This window comes from Gossypium arboreum, chromosome 12 (genome assembly GCF_025698485.1).
Source record: "Gossypium arboreum isolate Shixiya-1 chromosome 12, ASM2569848v2, whole genome shotgun sequence".
NCBI lineage: Eukaryota > Viridiplantae > Streptophyta > Magnoliopsida > Malvales > Malvaceae > Gossypium > Gossypium arboreum.
This window is the reverse complement of record NC_069081.1, coordinates 95082063-95099938: the sequence shown is the minus strand read 5'-3', so window position 1 is coordinate 95099938 and position 17876 is coordinate 95082063. Positions and strand designations below refer to the sequence as shown.

The 17876-nt window shown below is 32.6% G+C and overlaps 2 protein-coding genes across 3 annotated transcripts; one reads left to right on the top strand and one right to left on the bottom strand.

The window, feature by feature from the left end:
• The first annotated feature begins 7324 nt into the window (after positions 1 to 7324).
• LOC108476527 (putative GTP diphosphokinase RSH1, chloroplastic) lies at positions 7325 to 14792 on the top strand. Of its 2 annotated transcripts, XM_017778753.2 has the most exons (24): positions 7325 to 7789; positions 8044 to 8234; positions 8798 to 8968; positions 9082 to 9147; positions 9244 to 9336; positions 9421 to 9552; positions 9676 to 9777; positions 9866 to 9943; positions 10020 to 10091; positions 10187 to 10294; positions 10482 to 10579; positions 11059 to 11119; positions 11219 to 11281; positions 11369 to 11425; positions 11513 to 11614; positions 11858 to 12016; positions 12135 to 12266; positions 12368 to 12454; positions 12544 to 12615; positions 13048 to 13134; positions 13223 to 13673; positions 13976 to 14037; positions 14128 to 14196; positions 14351 to 14792. In XM_017778753.2, exons 1-24 carry the CDS (start codon positions 7765 to 7767, stop codon positions 14453 to 14455), a joined length of 2643 nt encoding a protein of 880 aa, XP_017634242.1. In that variant the 5' UTR covers positions 7325 to 7764; the 3' UTR covers positions 14456 to 14792. The 2 variants fall into 2 exon arrangements, 1 of the variants encoding a protein (XP_017634242.1); XR_001870109.2 differs by lacking the exon at positions 14351 to 14792 and having other exon boundaries at positions 7357 to 7789; positions 13223 to 13567.
• A 729-nt stretch (positions 14793 to 15521) lies between these two features.
• Positions 15522 to 16989, bottom strand: LOC108478540 (proline-rich protein 3). Its single transcript, XM_017781000.2, has 2 exons — positions 16136 to 16989; positions 15522 to 16052 (listed from the first exon to the last, which is right to left on the bottom strand). Exons 1-2 carry the CDS (start codon positions 16818 to 16820, stop codon positions 15712 to 15714), a joined length of 1026 nt encoding a protein of 341 aa, XP_017636489.1. The 5' UTR covers positions 16821 to 16989; the 3' UTR covers positions 15522 to 15711.
• Positions 16990 to 17876: the final 887 nt, after the last annotated feature.

Here is a 17876-nt window from a genome sequence, read left to right as displayed (position 1 = left end):
CGTTGAATGATGGATTGTGATTGATTGATAATTGGTTTGAATAACTATTTGACTAACTTGTAAGTGTAGGTTGAAGAGTTGCTAATCATCGAGGCAAGTCTTAGATGTTTTATGTGTGATTTGGATACAAACATGTGCTTGTTATAAGATGGAACATATAATTTGGTCAGGTCATGTAAACTGTTAAATGTTTGCTAACTAATTAATTAATAATGTTATGAGATTGTGTGAGATGCTCTAATAAAATTTCCAAAATAAGACTTATATATTTAATTATACAATACTATTGTTAACTTTGTGAAATGGAATTTTTCCCAACATATTACTATATATTATGTTTTAAATCTAATTATATGTTTTAAACTAAATAATTTTACAAGTCCTTACAAATATAACCTTTTAAAAATACTCTATTGCATGCATGTATGTTTAACTAAAGTTTTCAAGGTAATTGTCTGTTAAATATTAATTTGTGAATTAGTTTTATTGTTGATTGTTGATCAGAGTAGCGCAACAGAAGCATGATATCAGGTTTTTATTAAATATTCCGTGATGAATTGTGTAATGTGATTGGTCGGTTGGTGTGTTTTGTGGTGGTTTGACGAAGAGTCACTTCAGCAGCTAATGTGATATTCGAAATTCGAGTCGGACCGTCCTGGCCGGGTTTAGGGCACCACAAATATCACACCCACAATTATAGGAGGAGTAGATATCCACTAATTTTAATATGTTTTGGATTTGTCACCCTACACATGTTCCTAAACAAGGTTGCCAACACAATAGATCCCTAACTGAGCCTCTTATTTTTTTTCAAATCAAGTAGTAGTGGCAACCACTTTAAATAAATTAGATTTTGAGATTTATCTGGCATCAATACCCTAATCAATCCCAATATAAATGCTCAATAGTGCTACTCCCTTTACTCTTTAGTAGTTTTATCGAGGTGGTAAAAACTTTATTCTAACTTCCAACCATGAGATATGAATTCGGTATTGTTGGCACCTTTAACAACAACTATCAACAAATTGTCTCCTCTCTTCTTTAATTACACTAGTAATGACACCTCCATCTATTAGTAAACCTATTTGCATTGCCGCATCTTCTAGTTTGATCGTGTACTCAACACATAGTAAATGGAGCATGTGTTTCTAATTTCCATCACTCTAGCAATGCACTAATAAATGTAGATTCCTATTTACAAGCACCAAGCATATAAGATGCATGCAAGAATCCCACATCATTTAAGTATGGCTCTAATACTAATGATGCTCTCATAGTTAAGTTGTGTACGAATATCTTAATAATATGATCATCCTCTTTATAATATTAGATTGTGTTTGTTTCAAGTAATTTTTTTTTACAGAAAATATTTTTCTTATTTTTTGGTGTTTGTTTATGTAAAATAGAGATGATGAAAGTAAAATGCTTTCAAAGTTAAGGAAAACCCCTGGCCCTTTTCTTTTCTTTTCTTTTCTTTTTTTTTTTTTTTTGTAAAATGACTTATATTTTTAAACTTGTAAGTCATTTTACAAACTTTTGAAGCCTCTCCTTAAAAAAAAAAAAACGCTTCGATTCTCATATTCCTCTTTCAAACTCAAATGTTTTACAAATCAAAATACCATCACTGACACTTATCCCTTTTCGACAGTAACAATTCCTCAAATGACCTAGGTTATCTTCTTCCTTCTTTTTCCCATTATTTTCTTCCTCTCATTATGGTTTTTCAACTTACCCCTGCTTTAAATTAATTTGAAAAACCCAACTCACTACCATTTTTCTTGCTAGAAATAATGGCGATTGATGACATTTCCCACTCTTCGACAAGGGTTTCCCCATGATCTTCTCGTGAATGATTATAGATTTTTCTATATGAATTCAAAGTATATTGTCATTGATCATATTATCATTTTCATGGGTCTTATACAGTTAGTTGGATGGTCCTTGTTGACCACTGTAAGGATTAATTGGACACTGGTATATGAAAATGAAACATATATGTCGATTTCTAGTCAGTAATTTGGTTTGTATTAAAAAAAACATAAACTTGTTGATGGATTAAATTTCTTCTCCAAAATTTAATGAAAATATCAACTAGAATTTTTTTTAAAATACTATCTTGAATTTTGCATGCCTATCATGTATGTTTGAGATCAGGACTCATTATCTCCTCAATCAACTGACCATTCTTATCTTGAAGTGGTTAGTGTTGAAAATAGTGATGTTTAAAGGCAAAATTCAATTTCAACATCAACTCTTTGTATTAGCTCAATACCCATGTTTATGGTGTATTCATAAGTGTGGAAGTGGAATAATGATTCAATCAATGTTATTTATTTCTTTAATATATATATATATATATATATATATATATATATATTTTGAATCTTCTTCTTAGCAAGTGTATATTTCATTTATCATTTCCAGTGTCTCATTGTTAATTTCTTATTTAATTGATTTCGTATTGCCCCATTATTAACCTATGGTGTAGCTAATAGTTTGGCCATAGCTGATGTTTCTAGGTTCAATCTAATTCTTGTTTTTGAGTAAGCTATTGTTTTTTGTTTGTATGGTATGGGGATGCTAATATCCCAGTTTCTTTTGCTGGACCTTTTGGTGCCTAATAACATTCACTACAAGAAAATAGAGTTTTAGCGGCGCTTTCCCAAACGCCGCAAAAAACGTCGCTATATGCAACGCCGCTAAAGACCATGACCTTTAGCGGCGCTTTTTTCGCAAACGCCGCTAAAGATCATGACCTTTAGCGGCACTTTTCTCACAAACGCCGCTAAAAATAATGATCTTAAAAAATAATTTTATTTTAATTAAATAATATTTATTTCTATGTTAAATATTATATTATGTTTAATTTTGAAATTTGAACTTTAAACTATATACTTTTAAGGATAAATAAAAATATTAATTAAATTAAATTTTCCATTAAAATTTAAACTTCAAAACTAAATATAAAAATTAATGAATTTAAATTTAATACATAAATATTGATTCAATATGTAATTTAATACATAAAAAAACATACACACACGACACACAAAGTATTAGAATTTCTAAAACATAATTCATCCCGGTGAGAAAATAATGCCAAAATGTTGAACTCCATATTCCAGATTGACTCCATATTCCCCACAAGTACCTACAAGGAGAAATTCCATTAAACGAGAAAAGTATTGATCATCAATCATCAATGACTAAAATGTTGAACTACCAACATTAAGAAAGGCGTCATTTAACTAAAACCATCAGATAAATTCTATGCTTATTATGCAAAATGCTTTTGAGTACAAACCTGGTTTGGAGCATTATTTTAGACATCTCCCGAGTTCCATTTGTTTTATATTAGTAAGTAGATATAGTACACAACTTATCCTATTCCATTGCAAACAACTATTATTACAAAAAGTCCAAAGAAAGAAATATATTCTACCGATAGTCTAGACTCAATGTAGAAGCAAGTCTAGCAAATCCTAATAGTAGTAGCAGAGTTGCAGATTTAAAGGCCGCTTCCACCAACTCCTTAGGAAGCATTTTGAAAAGTTAGTGGAACATAGATCCGAAACAATATACATCTATATATCGCATACCAAATTTAGATATGTTTGCATGCACAAAAGAAAATTGTGATGCCAAAATTATAACGTATGCTCGTAAGAGAAAGAATTTACAATGGTAAGCAATATACATGACAAATTAACACCAAAGATCTGGAAAATATAACGACTCACATTGATGATTTGATGTTTCGTGCTTGCCGTGAAGTAATCGCATTCATTAGCACAAAGGAGCCAACTCCAAGGTCTATCTAAAAAATTATGCAAGGTTCAAAAACATTAATATGATAAAATATTTGGGATTGATATTTTCCAGGATAAAAACATAAAAGTTTACTGAAAATACAAACAAATTCAATAAGTTTTAAGATATTGGTAGGACAAGTTTAGAAGTTTTCAAAGTGAATGAATGTAGACATCCACTTCTCATACATAATAATCTTTCTGAAAGGATGTAAAGACCCCTTATGAGAACAACAATAACAAAAATATTATGTACGAGGGTATAGGATTAAATGTTAACATGGGTCCAGACATGGCAAAAATTCCACAGCCTTGCTCGGAGTTGGCTGGACCACTCGACTGTGGTCATTGTGGTTTTTGAAGATTCTTGCATTTTAAGGCAAGCAAGATTTGCCAAATAATAAAGGAGAAAAAGACTTTCCATGGCACTTTGTGAACATGATGCCAGGCTTTTGGAGCTAAATTCCACGCCATCCATTCCTTAAAATTGAGATGATTCGATGGAGTGGTCAAGTTCGTAGGCCAAGCTGTTGACCACCACTGCTGCGACCAATCCTTTAATACATGAGCAAATACTCCGCTAAAGCCCTATTTTCCTTTAATATTAAAGGAAGATTCCTAGAATCATTTTTCTAAAAGAATAATAAAATGCAAACTATAACTACTCTTATTGAATTACAAACCAATTCTTTGAATTCGTGTATTTGCCTCATTAAAGTCAATTTCTAAAAGAATTGTATTAAAATTTAGAAAATAATTTTAAAATAATAAAAATATTTTATACAAACTTATTCAAACAAAAAAATTATAATCTTTTTAAAGAATCTATTTATTTTTCAAAGATCATTTTCTAGAAACTATTTTCAGTGAAACAAATGCAGTCTTAATCAATTTTATAATTTAATATATATAATTAGGTAAATATTAATTAACTTACAAAATTTAACAAAATTTTCACACCATTATGTAATTATTATATGGAAATGTGATTCTAATCCAATCGTAGCAACAACATTGAATTTGATTTTTAATTGCAACTTCTGTTAAAATTAACATATAAAGTAATAAAATAATATATAAACAATTAGCATACAAATAAAATTGGGTGCAATTACCCTCACAGTCCTCCCTCATTTATAATTAGGTATAAATATTAAACCTTAAATTTTAGTCATTAAATATTTACGAAAGCACTAAATCATAAACCCTAATACTAAATAATTATGATAATAATATTTTTAGAAAATTCTAAAACCTTAGAAATCCTAAAGCCATAAATTTTGGAACCTTAAATCCCTAAATATATATATTTTAAAATTTAATCAAAATTAAAAATAAAAAAATTCAATGTACGAAGATTTGTCCGTGAAACCAAAAATAATCACAGACTGTAAGAAAATGTTTTTCCAATAAATGTCTAACGGATAAAATAATGAATTATTAAACTAATAATTTTTTTAAGGTAAATTCATTAAGAATGGAACTATACAATTTAGAGAGAAAAATAGTAAACATTTCTTAACATTTCTTGTAGATGATGAATGATAAGCTTTATCAACACAACAAAGGTTTTAGCCGAAGTATCAATAGAACATTATGACACGCTGACAGTTAGTTTTATCACAACTCAAGCACGGCATATCTGAAGTGATTACAAACACTTAATACGATAATGAAACCAACCCCGAATGGTCCAAAGCGGCGAGCAGAAATCGAAAAAAGAATCGAGCATTCACCAAACTAGAGAGAATGACAACAAAATCATCTCTAAAATCACTTGTAAAACTAAAATTACATGCACAAGCAAGACTAAAAACGTGCTACAAGAGCAAACAAAAACTTCTAAAACTGAAGATTTATTAAACAATGGAAAAATAAACAAAAAACATATAAAACTCAAGACAACGTGGGTCTAAATCGACACGTGAAATCATTTATTATTTTGAAAAAGTCTCAAACCAGAAACAAATTAAAAAAGTTGACGAAGAGTCACCCACTTTCCAAGAAAAACTATTGGTGCCCGGTGGAGTTTTAACGAACAATAGGCATCGTCATATATCCGTTACAACTTGTGAAGACAACAAAGATATCAAAAAAATAGATCTATAAACTAAAAATAGAGAATACGTGTGTAGTGAGTGAGCAGAATAAAGAAAGAAAAGGTTGATGGGAAAGGAAAAAGGTAGATGATAGCCAGCCCAAAATTGACACCGCCGCCAAACAAAACAAAACAAAAGATAAAAAACAAACAGCTTAAAAAAAAAAAGAGAACAATTTTTATTAAACTAATAAACTAAAATGTACATAATTTATTATTTCTCTAATACATTAGTTTATTTACTATAAACAAAACAATAGAATTAACCTAATAATATAACTAAACTAATAAAGTTATATTCCTGATTAATAAATAATTTAATAATTGAATGTACTAAATAACCTATAACAATTAAAGGAAATTACTTTATATTAATTGATAAAATTGAGATAATGAAATTTGAAGAAAAGTAAGAGAATATGAAAATGTAAATGGAGTATTTTGTGATTGTGAGAAAAGGAAAGAGTTTGATAGTAATATCGGTAAAATGTGATATTGAAAGAGGGAGGTATGGTGTATATATGGGTTCAAATTAATGTTTATATATTTTTTAAGTAAACCTTTAAAAAAAGTTGAATTGATATTTTTTAATAAAATATCTACTAAAACTTTAAATTTTTAAATATAATAGTTCACATAATCATTTATATGTGATTCAAAATTTTAATGAACTTTTAATTATTTTGATTTTTAAATTATTTGTAGACTTGTATATAAGATAAATTATATCTAATGTCACTAAACTATTAGTAAATTTATGTTTTAGTCGCTGCACTTTAAAAAGTTACAAAATGGTTGCTAACGATTCAAAAGTTCTTATTTAAGTCATTGGCTTGTTAAGTTTTTTTTTTTAAAAGTCCGACTAATGAGCTTCAAACGATGATTTGATGATCGGTATAATAGATTAGTACCCATCAAGGAGTAGAAAAATATACCTTAGATTCAAATTGATCTGATGGTCAGTGTCGAGAATTGGAGAAGAAAGTTATTTGGATTTTGATTTGTAAATTTATGACATTCAAAATTATTTCATAAAAAAAAACTAAACTATAAAAGAAAATGAGAAGGAGAACTTCCGATTGGTACAGACGGTGTGAACAAAAAAGGGCAATTTTAATAGCTAGTGACTTGAATGAAAATTTTTGAATAGTTCAATGACGATTTTGTAACTTTTTGAAGTTGAATGATAAAAGCGTAAACTTACTAATAGTTTAGTATCCTTCAGTATAATTTACCCAAAAATTAATATTTCAAACTTTTACTACATTTCCGTTAAATAAATAGAAGTGATTTGTACCTTTTAAAATGTTAAATTTAGCTAATAAAATAATAAAGTCCAAATTGATAAAAATATAAAAACATTGAAGTAATTATGCTTTTCTTAAAGAAAAGCGAAGTATACTATTTTACTATTTTTCTCCAAATCATGGTATTGATTTAAAAAAAAAAAAAAACCCCTTCGCTCACCATTTTTATTTCTAAAAAAAATAAAAATATGGAAATTGAAGGTAGTGTATATTTGTGTGGCTCCAATATCTCTCTCATTTCTCACTCTGGATTATCTCTTTACCACCATCCTTTGCTTCAAATCCATTGCTTATTGGTCCAAATTTCCATCTCTTCACTGCTCTCAAACCAAAATTCAAAAAAGAAGAAAAAAAAACGTAACGTCTTCTCGAATTCGAAACCCGAATGAGACAATCCTCGAATCTATTTCTTTTCTATCAGCTCCTCCATCCGGCAATTACCTCTCTCTCCTTTTCTCTTTCTGTTTTTTTTCTTGTTGATGTGTTTGATCATTGAGTTATTGTTTAATGCTTAGTTCGATTTCAATGAGATTACTCTGCTATTGTAGAAATGGCTTCTGCTTCTTCCTTATCCGGTGAGTTTCACTTTAAAAAAATATATATATTTTTATTAATTTTCTAAACTCTCCGATTTTGTTTCTTGTTTGGATACTGAGAAGGATTGTTTAGGAAAATGACGGAATATCTGTTCTCTGGTGCTTGTTTCTTCACTTAAAATTCGACTTAGTTTGGATTTTTAAGCAACTAAAAGAGTGTGAAGAATTTAATTCTTGTTCTTTATTTCAACTCCGATTTTATTTATTTTGGTGTTTGGTTCATTTGATTGCAGTTTCCTTGGAATGCGTGAATATATGTAAGTTAACGAAAGCGGAAGGAAGTGGAAGGTTTGACTGTAGTGTTCTTTCTTGTGCTTCAAAAGCTCCAAGAGTCTTAACTGGATTCCTTGCCAGCACTGCCAATCCTTCTCACTCTTCATCCTTCGCCGAAGCCCGCCACCGAAGAAGAAATCGCAACAGATCAGTAAGTTTGATTTTTACTTCACCAGCTTACTCTTTGTTAGATTTTTAGAATTTCAAAAGCTTGTTAAATTATATATCTTCATCGGGGATGATTTTTAGATTGAATTTACTTTATTTGATGTATTTGTAATTTATTTCATTTATTGATGCTGTGGCAAGAGAATAGGACATTGACTCTTGTAATAGGCCTTTAAATCAGATTCCAAATTGATACGTAGGAGAGGTTGTTAATGTTAGGTTGACAAAAATGACATGTTTTGGTGAGCTCAGACTGTGAGTTGGTGGGTTCTTTAATGCGTGGAATCATCCAAAAAGTTGTTCGTAAATTACTCAAATTAAAAAAAAAAAAAAAAAAGAGTATGTTGTATTAAGGTTTGGAACTTTTTGAAAAAAAATAAATTATTGGGCAACCAAAAGCTGCAATTTCTTAAGGCATTTAGTTGGAATATTTATCTTTTATTTGTTTTCAAGTTATGGTGCTATATAATGTGACTTACGAATTGCATGCATGGACAGCATAGTTGCTAATGCTTTTTTGCTAATCCAGTCTTGTGTTTTTACCAGGCTTCTGATGTAGGGGGATGGCATTCAATGGATGTTTCTGCGTTTGTACTGCTTGAAAAACTCTTTAGGTCAAGCTTGCTTCATGTTGGCTGTAAAAGATGGCAGTTGTATTGTTCTTCATCTGTCTTTTCAGATACCTCTAGTGAGGTTTCTCCTGAAAGGATGTGGGAGGTACAATTGACTCATTTGAGACTTCTTTCCTTAGTAATACTTATTATTCTTTAAGCAAGGCTGTTACAGTCATGTGTTTAAGCTCATATTGATTATCGTTCTAATTGCATCAGGATCTGAAGCCTACTATATCTTACCTTTCACCTAAAGAGTTGGAATTGGTCCATAATGCTCTCAGGGTAATGTCTTTGCTTTGTGAAAAACTGTTATCATGCACTTTATGAAAAGTATCTCTCGGCATTATGGCTTAACCACAAGTTTTTTGTTTGGTACAGCTAGCTTTTTATGCACATGATGGTCAAAAAAGACGGAGTGGAGAGCCGTTCATCATTCATCCAGTTGAAGTTGCTCGCATTCTTGGAGAACTTGTGAGTTAATAGAAGTATGCTCTTAATGGAAAATGTATTCTGCATTCTGATCTGAAGCCTAACTTGCCTTGACTATTATTCTAGGAGTTAGATTGGGAGTCTATTGCAGCTGGATTGCTGCATGACACTGTGGAAGATACAAATGTTGTTACATTTGAGAGAATAGAGGAGGAATTTGGTCCTACTGTACGTCGCATTGTAGAAGGAGAGACTAAGGTGCTTTATTTATTAAATGCATATTATTAGTGTACTTGTCTGTACAAGCTTGAATGTCAAGTCTGATAAAACTCTAGATGGTTTTGGCTTTTTTGGGTTTCTTTAATCTTGTTGCATGAACAGGTGTCCAAATTGGGGAAATTGAAGTATAAGAATGAAAATGACTCAGTACAAGATGTGAAAGCTGATGATCTGCGGCAGATGTTTCTATCAATGACACAGGAGGTTATTATTATTTCTTTCTTTCTTTTATCTTTTGGGATGTTTTTATTTTGTGGAAAGTAATGTGCTAATCAAATGGTTTCACTTCTAGGTTCGTGTCATCATTGTCAAATTAGCTGACAGATTGCATAACATGCGTACTCTTTGTCACATGCCTCCACATAAACAGGTTGGTGGTGTGAGTTGAAGCGTACCTGGTAATTGGTCATTTATTTATTTATTTTAACGTTGTTGTATTATTCCAGTCCAGCATTGCAATGGAGACATTGCAGGTCTTTGCTCCTTTGGCAAAATTGTTGGGGATGTATCAAATCAAGGTACATTCTTATGCTTTTCTAATATACAATTTCTATTTTATGTTCACGAATTCAAGATAGTATTAGAGTTAACACAATCTGATTGTATTTTGTAGTCTGAACTTGAAAACTTATCCTTCATGTACACAAATCCTGAAGATTATGCCAAAGTGAAGAGAAGGGTTGCTGACCTCTATAATGAACATGAGAAAGAGCTTGTAGAGGTAAAATATTGTCCTCTTTTACTCAATAGTATTAAGTTGAGCTCTGGAATACTATCCATGTGATAATTAACATGGTAGCTCAATGTTGAAAGTGTACTTTATGGAAGTGTCATGTTTAAACTTTGAAGGTTCTTGAACTAATATCACATCTACATGGTTATGATTCTTTCTTCTTTTTTGCTACTAGGCAGACAAAATTTTGATGAAAAGGATAGAGAATGATCAATTCCTGGACCTTATGACTCTTAAAACTGAAATTCGTGCTGTGTGCAAGGAACCTTATAGGTGAAGCCTTCAATACCTTTTTCTGCTTCTTTGCTCATCATTTATTCGGTTCTCTTCCTTGTGATACATATGTCTAGAACTTTTGGGATTATTTCAAACTGCATTTTGTGGCTATGATCTACAACTGAGTAAGTGGGGACTATGTATGCGTAGTTTGGTGTAAAAATGACCTACGAAATGGTTCTAAGTTTTGTGGGAATGGGGCTGGGAGACTGGGACCCATAATTTCTTGTTTCACCTGATTCTCAAAGAGGAGTAGAGATGTCATTTGACCCTAAGACAGTTAGACTAAGTGAGATGTATGATAACATTTTTAATATTTATATTGAATATGGTGTTGCCTTGAATTCCAGCAGCTAATTTTCTGTTCCCTATTACTTTTTTTTTTACCTCTTATTATGCTGGCTTTTTGAAGGCTTGTTTGGCTTGCTTTTGAGTGATAATTTCCTTGCTTGTAACTTTTTGTTATTGTATCACAGTATTTATAAATCTGTGCTTAAATCCAACAGTTCAATCAGTGAGGTTAACCAAATTGCCCAGGTTTGTTCTGATATTTCCTTGAGCCATCTTGACACGTAAATTGAAACATCATTTTTTTTTGCTTTATTGACACATTCATCCCTGTTGGTTATAAACCAGCTTCGTATAATCATAAAACCAAAGCCGTCAGTTGGAGTTGGGCCTTTGTGTAGTCCACAGCAGGTGAATTATTCTGCCAATGCAAGCTTATTTAGTTATGATAGAATGTGTCTGTACTTGGGTAACAATCGCTTCTTCTTTTTGCTGCAGATTTGCTATCATGTTCTTGGATTAGTCCATGACATCTGGACTCCTGTTCCTCGAGCTGTATGTATCCTTTTTCTCCACACTTGACTTGTCTTTCTTATGTTAGAATTATGGATATTTAGTAAAAATTTCCTGTCTCTTGAACAGATGAAAGACTACATAGCAACACCAAAGCCTAATGGTTATCAAAGTCTTCATACAACTGTAATTCCATTTTTGTATGAAAGCATGTTTCGCCTGGAAGTTCAGGTTCTTAAATTCTCAATGGTCCTCTGAGCTATTTTTCATTACAATCTTTTGCTTGTTTCGATTGTTTGAAATAATTTTTTTAAATGTGAGGGCATCCACAACTTGTTTCCAAACAATTTTGAATGAATGTATCGATTAATGAATGTACAAGTGATCTCATTTGTAATTTTGTCTGATCTTTTCTTTTTCCATAAGAAAAAAAAAATAATGGCATATTTATTAAATATTGTTGGTATCATGCAGATTAGAACTGAAGAGATGAATTTGATAGCTGAGAGAGGCATTGCTGCTCATTATAGTGGGAGAGTCTTTGTTACTGGTCTAGTTGGGCATGCAGAGGCAAATGGTAGAAGTTCAAGAGGGAAGGCAGTTTGCCTTAACAATGCTAACATAGCACTCAGGGTATACCTTGTTTCCTTGAGTAATTGTAATTAAAAGTCCTTGAAGGAGATTCCTTAAGACCTTTTAAAGTCCCCTAACAAGAATGCAAATTTATGGATGAACCCTTTCTTTTCTCCAGATTGGTTGGCTCAATGCAATTAGGGAATGGCAAGAGGAGTTTGTTGGCAACATGAGTTCTAGAGAATTTGTGGATACCATTACCAGAGATCTCTTAGGTAGTCGTGTCTTTGTCTTTACCCCAAGGGGAGAGGTAATTCACATACTAAATGTTATGCACGTGTATTTCTGCTAAAAGAATTACAGAAGTCTATGGTGACTAGAGTTTTGATAAATATTTTATGTGATGAACAGATTAAAAATCTGCCCAGAGGGGCTACTGTCATTGACTACGCCTACATGATACACACTGACATTGGAAACAAAATGGTAGCTGCGAAGGTATTTTTGTATATTATGGCTCAATTTTTCCGATTCTAGTGTCAACCTGAACAAAAGGCCAAGTTTAATGCTTGACCTTCTCTTTGCAGGTCAATGGTAATCTTGTTTCTCCAACGCACATACTTGCCAATGCCGAAGTTGTGGAGATTATCACCTATGATGTTAGTACATATTGATCATTTCCAATTACTTCTCCATTACTTATGCTCAATCATGTTCCCTTGATAATGTTTAAATTGTGGGAATCACACCTTGCTACGCATGGGGAAAATATATAGTCTTTGTGTTTCTTTTTGTTTCAAAATTTTGAAACTAGTAGTAAGGACCATCAAATTCTGAGTATTGTTGCATGATTTAGGTGATTAGATCTATTGTCAAAGAAATTTACATGTATTTACTGTTTTGTCAGTTGTGAAAGAACAGAACACAGGTTTCGGGTTAAAGTACTTACAAATATTTTGTTATAGCTGTTGACTGAACTTGTATATGTTTACCTGGTTCTGTTTTAAACTATTAATATTATAGGTTATTTTTGCAGACTTCAGAGCAGTAGCCCTGTTTTTCTCATGCTAGGACTTTTCCTCTTGTTTCAGGCGCTCTCAAGCAAATCAGCTTTTCAAAGGCATAAACAGTGGTTGCAACATGCTAGAACACGCAGTGCCAGGCACAAAATTATGAAAGTAGGCTTATTGTGTGGTGTATGAATTGTAGTCTCTTAATTCTCTTAATTGTCAGTGCTCTGATTGTCTAATTGCTACTTGTAATCAGTTCTTGAGGCAGCAAGCTGCACTATCTGCTGTAGAAATTACAACAGATAGAGTAAATAGCTTCATTGCTGACTCTGAAGAGGAGAGTGAAACAGAAGAGTTCTCACGTATTTCCAGACAGAGCAAACCTCTATGGGAGAAAATCCCGGGGAACTTTGTGGACTTTTCCCAAGGAAGAAGTTGTGAAGAATCCTTGGCTGCGAAAAATGGAAATATTTGGACCGCTAAGGTCAACGGGAAAGTTAACAAGCATGTACAGCATGTGAGTTTGAATGCCGACAGGAACATGTTATTACAAGGCAATGGTGCTGCAAAAATAATCCCTGCAAATATTCCACCACCTGAGGTATTGCCTGGTTTGGAAAATTGGCAAGCCAGTAAAATTGCCTTGTGGCACAATCTTGAAGGACATTCGATCCTGTGGTTTTCTGTAGTTTGCATAGACCTAAGAGGTAAATCATTTGGTAATCATTTCATAGAAGGGTTTTATTATAAGTGGTATACAAATCCTTACAATTGGAGTGGGAAAAAAGTAGGCATTTCTTGGTTTTCTGGTAAGATTTGTGAGGCATCCATTGAGATTATTGAATTAGAGTACTCTGTTTGATTTGCTTCCTTAAGAATAGATCATCCTACCAAGCTATCCCAATAGCCATTAGTGAAGTCTTAGATATAGCATGGCATATTAGACTTTTAGGTTATATTAACTCATTTCTTTTTGGCTAAAGAGTTTAATTTGCAAACATGATTTTAGGGATGATGGCTGAGGTCACAACGGCATTTGCGGCTGTAGGCATCACCATATGTTCCTGTGTGGTGAGTGATTTAAATTCATCTATCACATGCTTTGCTTCTGACTGTCAAATCTTTGCTAGTTCCGTAACAGTTCTACTTTCTTTTTTTCAGGCTGAGACTGATAGAGGAAGGGGAATGGCCGTCATGGTATTTCATATTGAAGCCAACCTTGAAATTTTGGTACTGAGTTCAAATCAAATTTTTATTGTTTCTTATATTCCTTTCACCTTTTCATTTTCGATTTCCCCTTTTGTATTTATGTTTGCATGCATGAAAGAGCATTTATATACTTTTCTCAATTGTCATATCAACAAATCACTCATTTGTTTCACAGCTTAATGCTTGTTCAAGGGTCGATTTAATCCCGGGTGTGCTGGGATGGTCCGTTGGTTGCAGCTGGCCAAGCTCGACGGAAAATAACCAACTCCTCGAGTGCTAATTTAAACAATGGATCCATCAAATCGAACTAGTTGACCCAGCCAGATGCAAGCTTGGGTATGAAGTTTTGTCCCACATATAGCTAAAGACCTATTGTTCTTTCTTATAGCAAATTTTACGTCGCCACTCCATAATCTTTATCTATTTGTTAGACGCTCATAACCAAATAAACCAGGAGTCAAGTAAGTTGACTCTGCATCAACGCCCGCACTGTATGTAGAAGAAAAAGAGAAGGTTAGAGTTGAGTATACACTTGTAAAGATACTCGTATGAAAAGGATCATAGGTGAACACTTTATACAAGTTTCTTTTAAGTATTTCATACAAATACCCTCATAATTTGGTTTTTCTTTAAATACATTTTTTAATATACCCTTAACCCCGCAAACCCTTCCGTAGTTATACTTATCGGAGAACCTTTCCCTAATTGTATTTAGGGGTGTAACTGAGTCAAGCTAAATTTAATACTGTCAAGCTTGAGCTCAACTCAAAATTCGGAGTTTGATACTTGAGCTCGATCGAATATCTATTTTTAAGACTCAAGTTTGAGCTCGATTAAACTTGTTTTCCAATTTTTGTACTCAAGTTTGAATTCGAGTTTGGTTCGATAATTAAGCTTAGAGTTAATAATATATTAAGGGCAATGTAATTTAATAATATAAAAATATGAAAAGCTTGATAAAGTTCTTAAACCGTTTGAGTCAAGTATTATTAAGTTCGAATTCGGCTCGACTGATCATTCAACTTGATAATTATCGAATCAAGTAAGAACTTTTTTCGAGTCAAACTCGAGTAGCTTGCGTGTACTAGTATCTCATTTACACCTTTATTTATATTCCCAAATATACTCACTTAGAAAAACATTAAATTCATAAGTGTACTTCAAGATTTTACAATATTATTTGTGCCAATTAAATAAATTACTGGTGGAGGTCAATGTGGTGGTCAATGTAATTCGATGTGATGATTGCTAATCGCTAATCGCTACACTCTCTCTTCCCTTTTTTACACTTGCTTTAATTGTGAACTTGGGTTAGATAATTAATATACTATTTAAATGCAATTGGATTTTAGAAAATAGGGAAATAAATCATTGAACTTTATTAGTACAACAAAACAATCGTAGGACATATTAATAAAGCAAATTAAGCACTTAACACGTTAATAGAACAAATCGATTAAATAGAAATAAACCCCACTCCCCTTCTTCAACACCAAAGCAGTCGGACAAAAATAATATAGAATTAAAGCTGCTTATTTAGTAACCATTAGGGACTGAATTATTAGGTTGAGAGGTGAAGAAGAAAGGTCCAACGGAGTAAAGCTTGATCCTCATGTGATTGAGAATACGGAAATCAGAAAGAGGAACACCACTAATGCCTTTGTTGACATTCACGGGAACATTACAAGTCTCCAATGGAGAGCTTTCAAGTAATGCCTTGCACTCTGTGAGCTTGCTTAAACTTCTGTCCTCTGAAATCGAAGGAGACAATCTCGCAAAGAAGTAACCCTTTGCATCGGTTTCTCCGCTGCAAACCGAATGAGTCTTCTCGTACCCGTTCTCATCAACAACTAGGCATGTTATCCTTGCCAAAGCACCTGTGATCATTGAAACAAATTTGAATAGTCTTTAAACATAAAATATAAATGCTTAAATAGTGTGCGTCTCAAATGGATTATACCTTGAATAGGAGAATACTTGGGACCTGATTTACATAAAACAAGCCCTTCAACACCAATGGGAAGATTAGGCTGTTCTTCTCCTTCTGGCTTATTGTATTCTTCTGGTTGTTCTTTGTTGTCATAATCAGGCTTCTCTTTACCTTCTTTTTCTTCTGGTTGCTGTTGGTAGAAGTTATTTTTAGTGCCATATTCAGGCTTTTCTTCCTTTTCTGGTTGTGTTTGGTAGACTGGTTTCGTGCTATAACCAGGCTTCTCTGTCTCTTCTGGCTCCGCCATTTCCTTTTCCTTGTCTTCTGGATGTGGTTTAGTGCCATACTCAGGCTTCCCTTCCTCTTCTGGCTGTGGGTTTGTGCTATAACCAGGCTTCTCTGGCTCTTCAGGCGTTGCCTTCTCCTTGTCTTCTAGCTCTAGTTTATAGAAATTTTTCTTGGTGCCATAATCAGGCCTTTCTTCCTCTTCTGGCTGTTGTTGGTTGACTGGCTTGGTGCCATACTTGGGCTTCTCTTCTCCATTTGGCATCGGTTTTGTTTCATAGTTAGTCTTCTGTTCTGCTTCTGGTTTTGCACCATAATCATATGCAGGGCTTTTGGATGAATCATAACCACCATAGTCATTCGCATAAGCAATGACAAGCAATGAACATAAAAGCAAGCAGGTAGCCAACAAGGAACGGGCGATAGCCATATTTTCCAACTGTAACTACCGAGCACAAAGAGAAGAAATATGATGGGATGAAGTGCAGGGAGATACCTTCACTGTCGTATATATAGAGGAAATTTTGGTATATTGCGCCATTGATTAAGCAATAGAAGAAATAGGCTTTGTCATGATTTGGTTGCACGATGGCAGAAACATCTACATACTTGACTACCACTAACTAATATATTTTAGGTTAATTCCACCAACCATCCCCTGACTATGATTCAAATTCTAAATTGATCCTTAAACTTCAAAATGTTCTAATTAAGTCATCAAAGTATCATTATCAAATCTAATTCTAGATACATGTGAACTTATTACATTGACAAATTTTTCATAAATTTGAGTGACAGTTTGATTTGTAATGCATCAAATCCGAGCTATATACACATGTTTAAACATACTTCAAGATATAGACGAGATAGCAATTAACATTCAAGTTGACAGAAAAACTTGATTAGTATAATATATTCAATTGAAATATTTTGAAGTGTAAGGATTAATTTAGAATTCTGATATAGTATTAGGAGGTACAGTGGAATTGACCCATATATGATTTGTATAACAAAGCTAAGGCCTAGGTAGGACGGTCGACGAGGAGTGTGCCATAATATATCAATTAAACCTTTGAATACATGGTATGATATAGTAGTAATAAGCCTGAGTGTTATAAATCGACTAAATAGTTAGGATATTATTAAAATATTTTTTTATATACAAAGTAACAAATACGAGAATATTTTTTTATTGTCCTTTTATATTTTTTAATAAAATAATATCATAATATAAAATTTTATTTGATTTTATATGAATTTTTAATATGTATATTTGCTAATTTTTGAGTGTGCTATAAAGTTAGCATAAGTAATGAATTAAAATTTCGAAATTGGATCATTTTTTGACACCTCGGAATCTAATCTTAAATCCTTCATTGTTTACAAGGCCCATGAACAAGTTAATTGGGCTAACGGCCTATAAACATACAACTGAAAGGACATTCCGTACAAAAAAATCACCGCCAAAATGTTAAAGAACCCAGTC

What these genes read in the sequence shown, in the direction of transcription:
- LOC108476527 (XM_017778753.2), top strand. Translation starts at nt 7,765, where the DNA reads ATGGCTTCTGCTTCTTCCTTATCCG. An exon ending in CTCGCATTCTTGGAGAACTT is followed by an intron (nt 9,337 to 9,420) that starts GTGAGTTAATAG and finishes CTATTATTCTAG; the next exon opens with GAGTTAGATTGGGAGTCTAT. An exon ending in TGGGGATGTATCAAATCAAG is followed by an intron (nt 10,092 to 10,186) that starts GTACATTCTTAT and finishes TGTATTTTGTAG; the next exon opens with TCTGAACTTGAAAACTTATC.
- LOC108478540 (XM_017781000.2), bottom strand. Translation starts at nt 16,820, where the DNA reads ATGGCTATCGCCCGTTCCTTGTTGGCTACCTGCTTGCTTTTATGTTCA. An exon ending in CAAGTATTCTCCTATTCAAG is followed by an intron (nt 16,053 to 16,135) that starts GTATAATCCATT and finishes CAATGATCACAG; the next exon opens with GTGCTTTGGCAAGGATAACA.